At 36.5% G+C, this 13334-nt stretch overlaps 1 protein-coding gene across 1 annotated transcript in view; it reads right to left on the reverse strand.

The window, feature by feature from the left end:
* Positions 1 to 13334, reverse strand: part of ADAMTS20 (ADAM metallopeptidase with thrombospondin type 1 motif 20) — a 100808-nt gene that overhangs the window by 50239 nt on the left and 37235 nt on the right. Inside the window, exons 12-15 of the mRNA XM_055712400.1 lie at positions 5048 to 5193; positions 3486 to 3667; positions 3256 to 3392; positions 1977 to 2094 (exon numbers count right to left, since the gene is read on the reverse strand). Of these exons, the coding sequence (XP_055568375.1) occupies positions 1977 to 2094; positions 3256 to 3392; positions 3486 to 3667; positions 5048 to 5193 (583 nt within the window). The remainder of the gene's footprint in view (positions 1 to 1976; positions 2095 to 3255; positions 3393 to 3485; positions 3668 to 5047; positions 5194 to 13334) is intronic.

Raw genomic sequence — 13334 nt, forward strand, 5'->3', positions numbered from 1 at the left:
AAATCCTCTGATACTCTTAATTTGATGCAATAGCCAACATAATAATTACATGTACATAATTAGATTACAGTTTGCTAAACCTGGAGCTAAGTATATCATTGCAATGAATTTCTGCTGATCATTTCACCAGTGCTGAAACACTCAATGACATTATAAGTGTATGAATACAAACACGTACCACAGGCTGCTATTGTCAAATTCCAAATTCTGCCTTAGTAAAAAGATTTGTGTAGGTATGGAAGGGGACCCAATAAAGTTAAAATAAAAAGATCACGTGCACAAACTTTGACATACTCGTCTTGTGAACCTAATGATCCAAACTTTTCCGGAAAAGAATGTGTCTTCAGACAATGTTTTCAGTCATTAGCCTATGTATGTCATAGCCCTCCCATGGACACTGAAGTTTTAGTGATCAGCTTGCTACAACCTCTTGTTTGCATTGCTGCACTGCTACTTGAGTGATAACCTGCACCTGAGTGATAACCCCAAATGATTAACATACTGTCCAGTAGTATAATCCAGTATCATCTTTTGCATGCTATAATTCCAAGAATTCAAATATAATTCAAAACATTCAACTAAGTATAAAAACACAATAACAGAACAATGTTTTCCTCATTCCAAAATGTGGGCTGGTTTTTTTTTCCCCTCCAACTTCAGTTAGAAACAAATAAGTTTCTGTGACAATGCAAAGCTGATAAAAAGCAGACAGTGACAGTCTCAACCATATTTGTGTAAATGGCAATTTCATGTAAATGTCACTTGTATCAAATCTATTTGTGACAAAATTCACATGCTGCCTATAAGCAAAAATCTTTCATAGCGGTGGAAAACAAAAACATTGACAGTCCTTTACTCAGAATTATCAAAATAATACTTCTTTTCCTTCAGTGTTTTGACCACCTATTCAGAAATCCAGTATCTAATAGCTCATTGTATCTTCTTCCAACTTCCCAGGACAGACACAAGAAAAGTTACATGCATTTGTATGGGAAGGGTAGCTGTATCCCACCTTTAAGTTTTTTGGTACTTTTTGCTTGGTGCAAGCCATCTGCCAGGGGAAAAAAAACAACAACACCCAACCAAAAAACACAACAACAACAACAAACAAACCCCCAAATCCAACAGAATGCTGGGCATACTTTCCTCTTTGACCAGCAATTCTTTTGTTCTATGAAGATCCTATTGGGCACCTCTCCAGGTATCATTTTCACTTCGCCTGTGGTCTTTTTAAACCAGTGAAATAGCATCAAGGAGCCTTTAGGAATCTGATATTAACCTGGAGACTTCTGTCCTTATGTTCCATGCTCTAACTACTTAACTGCACTGCTACACACATACAATAGCCTCTCCATACTTCCCAGAAAGGACTACATATAGAAGAACTATCACTAGCTCTATTGGAGAAACTAAATCAAAGGAACAGGAATTACCAGGGTTATTCAGAAATTTCTTATTCACTACATGTCAATGAAGAGGAAAGAGCAAACGTTGCTGCCTGTGTTCTCTGGAAAGAGAAGGCTCACATTTCACAGGCTATCTTTTTCATTATAGGAGAAAAAGGAATCTCATCAGCTGCTCACACCACAGACCTCTTGCTATCTCTTACACTACCAAAAGGAGACACTGGTGTAAGTCCTTCAGTTGCAGAGTGTCAGACAAGGGAATGCAAAATGCAAAGCAGGAAGCATTCTTCCTTTCAAATTATTTTTACCCTCATCGTATCTTTTGTGTCTTTTGTTTTGACCACGGAGAAGATAGATTTATTCCCCCCACCCACCCCCAGCCCCTTGAATGGGTTACTGTGCAACAGTGTTTGCCTCTGCATCCTTGAGAGGGCACATGTGACAAAGTCAGAGATATTTTTTGTTGACAGAGGACCTAAAGAACATACACTGAAATCCCACTTCTTCAAATGTAAAAATTTCTAAGCCATACTAAAATGCACATGAAGATTTAAAAAAAACCAAACATACCATAACGAGCACTGTTGAAAGTACCTGCAAGAGTCTTACATGAAGAATTATCACCACCACAGATTCCACATTTGTCTCTCCTTGCCTTGGAATTCAAAATGTGATCACAGCCTGCTTGCTACAAAAAACAAAACAAAACAACCCCCCCACCGCCCAATAGCCCTATGTCACTCAGCCCAATGAAAAACAATGAAAACAAACAATGTAAGCTTCCCACTCCCCAAAAATATTCTTATTCACTCTATCTATTTGGTCTTCCTTGGCAATTCATGAAAACCTTTTATGGGTTTGGGTGCTGTGATCTAAGGACAAAACACAACAGTGCTGTTGTACTAAGAATGTACAATCCAAACACAATATGTCATGAACTGCCTAAGAATATATAACAGTATGCAAAGACTTTGTATTAAATATATTCAACATCATGTACAAATTTTAAGTTATATTTACATTAAAAACCCTTGGAAACCTAAAAGCAGCACGTATCTGTACATGGTCATCAATTCTTTTAAAGTCTGTGATTATTGCAAAAGAAGCAAAGGAATACATGTAGGCTATGATGGTTAATAGCACAGTTTTTGTGTATGTATCTTTACTTAAACTTTTTTTTTTTTTAAAAAGTGTGATAAACAGGACAATTCTCTGTCATTTCCTCTGTCCTCTTGATTCAACGATATAAAAAAGGCTGCATTTTCTCCTCACCCTGAATTTACTCAGTTTCACTGTGATGAGTAAAACACCTGGGCTTGACAAGAGCCTAGAGTTATTAAAATGTAGCACCTTGCTTCTCCCAAGAAAATCTTGTGGAACTTCTGTAACTGTTATTAAGCAAAGAATGCTGAAATGATCCCTTTCAAGGGTCAGTTCCTCCTGATTTTGCAATGGAATAATAAATACAATCTAGCTACCCTGAGTTTTCCTTCTTTTTTACTAATTTGACAGCAGAAATATGATTGCAATAAATGCACAGCACACTTCTTTACTCCCTTTTTGCCAATTTTGGATCGGTTTCTCTCTGCTCACTTTGACAATATTAACATTCTCACATAGGAAGCTTAATGAGAAAAGACTGTGAATCTTCAGACTGAATTGAATGTTCTTCACTTAATTGCCTCCATTTCCAGATCTTCAATTTGGTAGGGATTAAAATTAACTTCAGTAAATTCAAAACATCTTACTTCACATATTTTCAATAATGGTTATTTGAATGAATATTTAGTATCTACTTTACCATCTTTTAAAATTGATTTTAATAATTAATAAGTTTAGATTTAAATACCCTGCATAAGCCTTGAACACAAAGGTCATTGGTTTCTGCTCCACAGGGAGTACCATCAGCAACTCTGTCCTTCAGCTGATAGTAGGAAGTTGTTCCAGAAACTCGGCAAAAAAGTTTACAGCGATCTTTCATAGAAACTGGAAAGAAAATCCAACAGGTTTCTTGTCTGTTTTAGAACTTCACAGTAACATTTTTATTTCATTAATTGAAAAAATCTTATAATTACTTACTACCACTGTATTTTGGAAGCCAGCGAACAGCAGACGTAAGACCGTTGATATTGAAGTGTTTGCCATCAAATTCAGAGCACTGCTGCTCCCGGAAATCTTTTTTGCCTTTCGGACATGAATCAGTATTACATGAGCGAAACTTCATCCTGCGGCCAACACAGTACTTTCCTCCATTTCTTGGTCTAACAAAAATAGGTAAATGTAGACACACTCAGTTTCTAAAATTGCTGTCTTCCATGAAAAGGGGCGTGAGCCACTGATCTAAAGGGGAAAATCTCAAAACAGCATTCTGCCATCTGTTACTGACTTTTCCACACATTCATTTTCTATTGCACCATGCATACACTTACACCCGAGTGAAGAAAATAAAAGTCCATGTAAAATACTACTGCTGAGGTAGTTGGTAATCAGGCTACTGATAAATATCAACATCTATTATGTTTTTATTTATTTTATAGTCAATTATTTTGCCTGGAAAAAAGAACTATTAACTTTAATGGCTTTTATCCCTTTAGCTGAGATTACGTTCCTGTTTTTACAGAAGCAGCACCTCCCTCAGTTTGAAATTATTATTTCACAGAGTGACAAAGACAGACGACATAGTTAGGAGCTGGCACACTTTCCTGGAGTCCTGATACCAGTTTCAGTTTGGGAATCAAAACCGCTAATAAGGGAAAATTGAGGAAAATACCCCATTTACTGTAAAGTCTAAAATATATTTCCTAACTGTTATAACACTGCTACACAGTAATTCAGTATTAACAGGTTCTTCAGGAAGAAAAAAAGAATAAATCAATGGCATATTGATGCTATCAGTTACTACAGACTGACAGAGGCATACCTAATGGGAATCTAGTCTACTGCTTCTTCCTCACCAAAGAAAAAAATCACCTGGGGTCATTTGATTAAGGTTCATTTCTCCCACTGATAGTATCAAGACGACATGACTAGGAAAAACTCTGAACCTACCCAGGCTGCAGCTATAGTTCCCGAGAAGTTGAGGGTAAAGTTTGCATAAACACTTATTACAGAGAATGAAACCCACATCTAATTATTCAGTCAATGGAAGTTTTGCATTATAAAGGTAAGTTGTAAATGACACTGCTGTAACCAGTGTTCCTTGGGGGCATTACTGGTGGTGATGTTGTGAAAAAGCCTATCATCAGAGCTAATCAAGTGTTTCACAAATCAAGTGTTTCACTAAAGGATTACCAGGAAATATATCTATTTATTTTTGCAGTTTTTACTCCAAAGAAAGCATCTCCATGTATAAAGAAACCTTCAGCATTTAAACTAGAGAAAAAGACTTTTCCAAAATAAACCTTTAGAAATATCTATAAATATGAATCACATAGTTGAGAGAAAAGAGGAATCTAAAATTTATCTGCATATTAGAGTCTGTAGACTTCTCTCTTTTCAAACGTGGTTGAAACAAGCTTTTTTTTTATTGGTGCTTCAAACCAATTTGCACAACCCACAATACGTTCACTTTGTTTTGAACCAATCTGTTATCTTGTAATGTCTTCATCATGCACTAATGTAAAACATAGTAAAAAACATACTCTGGTCTATTACACAGCCTGGTGGTGCTCTTGATTCCACCTCCACAAGTTCTCGAACATGAGCTATAAGGCCCCCATGGTCCCCATTCTCCATCTACAGGACGCGTCTCCATTTCTCTGCTCACACAAATTCCATGGCGGCAGTGCTGCACAGTTGTCAAACAAAATAAAATTTGTACGTAAAAGGTTACTGCAAATTTTAGGCACAGAAAGAACAAAATTTAAAGGGCTCACTGGTCTTAATCTGGGCCTGGCCATTTTATGAAATGTTCAAATTCCTTTAACATTTTTTTACCCAGTAATCATACTTTCAAAACCGCTGTCTAGAGTTCTTTGCTCTCTATGAAAACTACCAGATGCTGAACAGTGGGATTGTTTGGGAAAAGCAGACAAGAATTTAAGACCTTGTTTATGCTGAAGCAAGAGGATGCTGTAGATTCATGCTTGAACTCAAGACTTTCACAGCTATAACAGGTGTAAAATATTTTATTTATTTTTATTTATTTATATTTTACGGAAATTTTATATTTACTAGTAATTTAACAAATTTACTATTACCATTAAAACTAAATGAATAGTTAGATAATAATTCTTAGAGCAAGAGACTACATTGCAATGTCTATTACTTCAGATTTTCTTCCTGCTGAAGAACTACCTATTTCCAACTAAAAATTTACATAAAGGTGTAATTTTGTCTCCTGGGATTTACATTATTAAGATTATGAAGATTGCAAGACTAGTCTGCTGTGGTCATGTCAGTTTTGAGACTTCACCACCCCACATCTATAAACTGTTGTTATTTATAGAAAGTTGTAATTACTAGGGTTTTTTTGGTTTGGTTTTTTTTTTGGGGGGGGGGGGGGGGGGGGGGGGTGTCAGAAGAATCAAGTGATCAATCTCTTGCTTCTAAGTATGTGCCACCTAAGTCCCTGACTCTGCAAATACTTATCCACTTCAGTGGTTACTCAAAACGTACATGACCAAAAAGTCTAAATGAAAATGTTATGATTGGTGCATGTATGATTTTTTTCCAAAGAACCTGCAGGAATTACCAGCGCTAATCCTATTGATGACTTATGGCAGCTGGAATTCTAATTCACTTGTATGCTTTAGAAAATCCGAAGTGGTATATTTAAGCACAACATACTAAAATAGAATATTTACAAGATACCATATGTTAACATAGAATTTCTCAAGAGTTATAAGTTTACTGTAGGAACTATCAACTAACAGACATTTTGCTGAACATACCAAAATTATGTATGCAATCTTGCTGAATACATCTGAATAACACCAAACTCAAATGTTGTTCGGTGGTTTTATCACAGCATAAAATAATTCCTAGAAGCAAATTTTTCTAATTAGTATATGCTTTTATTATATTGATACTTATGATCATATGCTAACAATCATTTTGTTCTCAAAATAGGAATTTGTCACAGAATCAAATTCTCCTTTCTGAGTTCTGCCTGAGTTTAATCCAAGTTGGTGATAAAATTGCCTGCCTGTATAATTTGTCATCACACCCACTCTTGCACATGAGCCATATCTTTTAAGCCCAGAAAGGCTACCTTTAAGAACAGGACCATTAAAGATGATTTTGAAGCCCAAAGCAAACACAGAACAAAAGCTAGATCTATCTTGTCATCAACCACTTAAATGATCCAGCAAACTGGCCAGAAAATCACTTGCTTGATGCTAAAATTAATGCTTTAACTAAACACCGAAAAGGCACCATTATTTCACTGCATATGGGCATATGATTTCTCACTGTAGTGCTTACTGTTAGTTCTTATTAGTTTTTTCAAGATTCTCTCAGGGTACCTTTGTACTCAAACCCTCTTGTACCTAGTATCTAGTACCTAGCAATGAAACATAGACTTTTACATAGTGCAGCCATAAAGTAAGTATCAGAAAACATTAAGAACCTGCCATTCCAAGAACTGTCATTAGCATCTTAGAAAATAATTATTTCCTACTTTAGGCTGAAGATTCTAAATCTCCCTTCACAAATACTGCATCCAAATATGGGACAGTGATCTAGAGTTTAGGTTCTTCTTCCACCCACAAAAATATTTACAGTAACTTGAAGGGAGATCTCAGGAAAAGACAGAGTTGTAAAATGAAATTTTATACCCACAACAGCATTATTTTGATCCATAAAAATGCAAAGCACATGTTCACATCTGGGATTTTAATAGCTTATTCAACAAACTTGTCTCAGCTATTATTCTGCTGCATTCCTACAGAAGCAACATGATGAAGTCACAGTAGAAAACTCTGGCACTAGATGCATTCCAGATGTTCTTCTGTGCTTGCTTGAATCATTGCTTCACTGAGAATACCATGACATACAGAACTTTGATATACTTAAATATAATTGCTCATAATTTTTTCCCCTACATTTGTTACGGCAGATATAAAGTATGCATCAGTAAAGTGGGTATTGTTCATAATTACAAATATACTGATTGCAGTAAGTGGCAACTCCGTTCTAGCCAAGGTAAATGATTTTCTATCAAAAAGGTAGAAATTCTGATCTAAATCCACATGCAATTATTATATCTTCAGAGGAGAGAGGAAGAGTTAATGGTTCAAATTTGGGATCAATGAACTCAAAGGCACCCAGATTTGATTTATTAATTACCTGCTTATAATAAACTGTTTGACTCTTGCCTATGGATTAAACTATGATTTAACAAACTGATTCCAGATACTTCCAACTTATCTCCTTAGCTTATTGAACTTGCTAAATCTCCAGGAAAGCAATTTTGAAAGAAATTATTAAAGCATTAATTGCCAGGCTATGCTAAATTTCAGTTGAGCCAAGGACAGTGATAGATGCATGCAGAACAGGCCTAGAGCACTCCTGAAATCAAGTACTTCATACACATCCCTGGTATGGCTCACAGCAGAAAAAGGACTCTTAAGCTCATTCTTGCTGCCTGTATTTTCCAGACTACTCCCAGAGATACACATGGTTTTTAAAGTCTTCGGGCAAAGACTGAAACACTGATGTTCAGTGTATAAGGACATAGCTTCATGCGCTGGAGCTCTGTGCAGCCTTAAGGGGGCTCAGGAAAAATAATTCATGTATTTCTAGACACCAGCATGTTTCCACAGACGCTACAGGTAGCTGCTGTGCTTTTAAAATGAACAAAGATGACTGAACACTGAACCCAAGTATGAGGAGAAAATGAAAAGGACAAAGCATTGCAGAAGTAGACACGAGTTCTGTATTTTGCAATAGCCCTTTCTGCAACTGAGCTAACTCGGCTTTGGTCACAGTGTTGATTTATTTGCTCTCAAAGCTGCTGTGCACGATTCCCGGGGTCACGCGCCTGAGACCCACCAAACAGGCACCAAAAAGGACTGTTATGGTTTAACTCCAGCCAGCAACTAAGCACCATGCAGCCACTCCCTCCCTCCCCCCACCCCCACAATGGGATGGGGAGGAGAATCAGAAAAAGATAAAACCCATGGGTTGAGAAAAGAACAATTTAATAACTGAAATAAAGTTAAAATAATATTAACAACAACAATAATAATTGTAATTAAGAAGAGAGGGGGAGAGAGGAATAGAACCCAAGGGGGAACAAAAACCAACAAGTGATGCACAGCACAACTGCTCACCACCCGCTGACCGATGCCCAGCCAGTCCCCAAGCAGCAGCCATTGGCAGCTTCTGGTCAGCTCCCCCCATTTTCTATATGGAGCACGACGTTCCGTGGTATGGAATACCCCTTTGGCTAGTTCAGGTCAGCTGTCCTGACTTTGCTCCCTCCCCAGCTTCTTGGGCACCTCCTCACTGGCAGAGCATGGGAAACTTGAAAAACCCTTGACTTAGGGTAAGCACTGCTTAGCAACAACTAAAACATCAGTGTGTTACCAGCATTGTTCTCATACTAAATCCAAAACACAGCACTGTACCAGCTGCTAGGAAGAAAAAAACCCCATGGATTCTCGAACAAGCCTACCTTTATTATTCAGATGACGTTATCTACAAAACCCACAATACTTCAATAATTTTTTTCAACATTTTCAATTTCTTATTGCAGAAAATCTACACATTTTATTTCTCCCTTGGGATATTCCCACAGAAAACTTCTCCAAAATCACATCAGAAAAGTACTTCACAAAAATCCCAGTTTACAGTAAAAATTCTTGGTTTGAGCTCTCAAATATACTTCACCTTGTTTTTATGGTTCAAAAATTATTCTGCTACCTCCCAGATGATGAACACATCCCGCTATCACCCAACTCTGTTAAAATCCATCCAAATTTTTTATATCTACATATATACACATAGAATTAATTATTCTTTCAGATTAACTGTCTTCATGTATTACATTCAAGAGGTAATCAAGCAATGCAATGGTTTTGAAAAGAAATCAATACATGGGTAGTAACCTACAACTGAATTGCAGAAAACATACTTCAGAATCAGAGACTGGTACTCCTTTTACTGATCAAAGCAATTCTTTCTTTGTTGGTTTGCATCCCCATTCTCAACTGTCTCTGTATCCCTCACTTTATGTGGCTATAAAGGGAGTAGGATCAAATCTTAATTCACTCAATAGTTATTCTAGATATTTTTAGACACACTAGCTCAATATACAATGAATATACAGTGAATAGAAGGTATAAACATTTCTCTCAAAATGGCATATGCTTTCCAATCAAACTATTATTTGTATTACGTGGACTCCTTCTTGCTGTTAAACAGCTCTTTCCAGGCTTCTCTGACACGTGTTTTTTCAGTGTTTAAGTAGCAAAATGCCACTATGTAGAACACTAGGACAGCTCCAGGACATGAAAAAGTTTGGGTCAGAATCAGATAGCTACCTCCTACTGTCGCAACACTCTCCAACCTATCAAGTTGCAACAAGGTCTTTCACCACCTCATACCAGCACACTTCACACAGTCCCTCTGCTGCCTTCTCCTCACCTCATCCAGGGTGTGTGTTCTCTCTGCTTCTTCTCTTCACGCTCTCAACCACTTAACAGAACCAGCCACACCTGCACCGTATCTACATCGGCCAACCCGACACCCCTGAAGCCAGCCCACAGTTGTATATTATCAATGCTAATTAACCCAGCTTCATTACACTACATCCTACCTCTGCCTTCTAACGTCCAAGGAATCAATGGAATATGGGCATATTTGTATACTGCTCAGGAGTCCAGGAAGGATCAGAGTGCAACTCTCAAGTATCTCAAAAAATAATTATTAAAAAAAGACATTTTATTGGGTATTTTTGCTGTTCTTTTCAGAGCAAAAAAAAAGACTTGTTCTGAGAATGCTACTCCTAGAAGACAGACAGTTTCACCAGCTATTATTTGGAGGTGGTTTGGGTTTTTTTGGCTCAGATGTACATCACGAACTCCAACAGATGAGTTACCATCACTGGAATATCATTTAAACTACACTGCGATAAACTGCATTGCTTCATGATAAAGAAGCCATGATTCTGAGGCAGGTGTAAACCGGAGATGGATATGTGTAAGGAGAGTTTGGGAGTCAGTTGCTTTGTAACCAATTCGGTTATACATAATAGCATAGATATTCTTTTCCATAATACTACTAGCTTACTACTCCTTTTAATTAGGTCCTCCATAAAATGAGATTAAGTATTTTCTGTGAATGACATCAACAACGCTACGGTCGATGGTACCCAGTAGATTTAGAATTATGAACAAATCCAGTGAATCTAGGGATTCTATCTACTAACATTAATTTATGGGGTTTGGGTTGTTGTTGGTTTTTAAATCTGAACAAAGATATCCAAGATGCCAAAACCTGAATCACTGGCCAAACTCACATCTTTGGAATTTCAGAAAGAAAGGAAAACCACTCCAAAACTTCCTGTGCTCAAGGTAAGGAGAAGTCTTTTGTACTATCCCAGGGTATAAATGAAAGTAAATTCCTCACCACAAAATCCCTCAAATCAAGTAGCCTCCCAAAACATAAAAGAAACAGACAGTAAAAGAAAAGAAAACAATTGAAAACATAATCCAAACAGATAATATCAAGAGCCTGCTGGTCTGCAGAAATTTCAAAAGACAAAGAAATTTCTGACTAGAATGTAACAAGAAAACCTAAGGGAGCAGCTCTTTTAGCACCGCTTCAAGTCATGCACATTTCCTAAACATCCATCAAATTAGCTCCTACCTGAAACATGATGACAAGAATTATGATGGTTAAGAGAAGGAAATCAGGCCAATTAAAGCATACCAGTTTCTGACCTAATGGAAAATAACTTTCTCATATGTCTTGTAATACATAGGGGCCTCCTATCGTATCTTGGTCCGCAACCCAGCATATAAATACTTTTCTTATTGTGATTTATTATGTTTTTTTATTGTACATATAGTTCATACCATCACAACAAAAATTACAACTGTATATATGAAATCCATTGTGGCATCCAGTGAGCAGGCTACTTCCAATTAATCACATGGCACATATCTTAATTCTGAAGATACTCCCATAGCAGCTTTGATTACAGAGACAAAACATGAAAAAGCACTAACCATTTGACATTTTTCATGTCATTGTGCCTCATTACACAATAAAATAACACTAATAAAAATTTTATATCATGGTTAGTCATATAATTGTATTTAGGAAGACAATTCAGGAATGTGTACCTTATATTTCATAATCTCTCTTACAAAAGAACACCAGAAACACTTTTCAAGCAATGATTAATGTAGTCATGTGGTATGTAGAAATTCACCACTGCAGAACTAGTAAATGTTTACGTATGGCATGTCTAGATATATTTACTATCATTTTGTCTCTGAAGTACCAGTCAGGCCAAAGAATTTAAATGTTGCATCCTCTGCTTCAGGGAAGGTCTATGTGATGTTAGAAGAGCTGGCAGAAGCTTCCTACAGATCTTTATGAACCCGAACAGGCAAACTAAAAGCATCTGAAGTGCTAAGACACAACATGAATACCAGTGGAGTGAGAAACTGTTCTTGGACACAGTAGAATTTTTACTTATAGGCTATTGTCATACCTAAGCACTCAGAATGTATAAAAAGAGGAAGTGAAGAGAAATTTTCACGTACTTCAGCAGAAGCCCAACAAGCAAAAATAAATTCATTTTTCCAAGTAACTCTAGAACGAAAAATGTACAGTTTGGTTGGCTCAAAGACATTTGACTAGACAGCAAATTGAAGTAAAATTTAAAAAATTTCTATTTTAGTAACATTAATTCTAGATAATTAATAACATTAATACAGGAAATGTCCGAATTCCCAAGAAAATATTTTCTTTATTCTCTATAAGACACTGAAATGTTAGGCTGCATTTTTCTTTTAACATTTTAAGAAAATGCTATCCATATGTACTACTAATATTATATACATTAAGAAGTCACTGAGCTCTACAGGTGTGTGCACCATGAGACATGAAAAACAATTCTCTTTCAAAATGCATGCATGCTAATAGAATACATATGGCAAGAAGATATTCCATTAGGATGTGCAGGCACTCGGGAAAAGCTGTTTACTCGTTCACTTGAGTATCCCTGCTATTAGTAGATTTATATCTTCTTGTATTTTGGGGGAAGGAAAGACACAAGGACTATTAGAACAGTCCATACAGCAAGATCCACTAAGCAGACACCCAACCTGAAGAAAAACAAAGACTACTGTGAAAATACTCATGTGTCAAATCTAAGCTTAAAAAGTAGATACTAAAATTACAAATGCCCTAAATAGATCTTTTCTGTATTGATCACAGCAATAATGCTGTAAATGCCAACTATTAAATTTATTTAGCTTGCTGGCAAATATTAATTACAATTCCTAGTAGCCATTTCTTATTTCCATTAACATCAACAGAACTTGTTGACTGAGCTTGAAAGGAGCTACCCCTTAGACAGGAACAGATGATAATTTGTCAGATCAACTGATGCTCTTTCTTACATCTTTCAGAGGTAATGACTGTAATTAGCTCTTCACTTCCTACAGAAAACTGGCTCACTGGAGTAATTGCACAAAATAGGTTTTTGTATTCTTATATAAAAGAAGTCATCTGATATTGGCAAATTAGAGTCAATTGAACTAAAGATTACACCTGAAGTTTTACATAAAGACGAACTTCCTTTCTGATCAGTGACTGACTGAAAAATTGGTTAAACATTACAACACCACCTGCATGCATAGGATCTAATCAAGCAAAGCTTCCACTGTAACCTTCAAATACCTTTTCCTAATCTTGCAAGAGAGAATGAAACTGTTTGAGACAGTTTATCCACTAAGTTGTGATCCATTA

The sequence above is a fragment of the Falco cherrug genome, chromosome 5 (assembly GCF_023634085.1).
Source record: "Falco cherrug isolate bFalChe1 chromosome 5, bFalChe1.pri, whole genome shotgun sequence".
NCBI lineage: Eukaryota > Metazoa > Chordata > Aves > Falconiformes > Falconidae > Falco > Falco cherrug.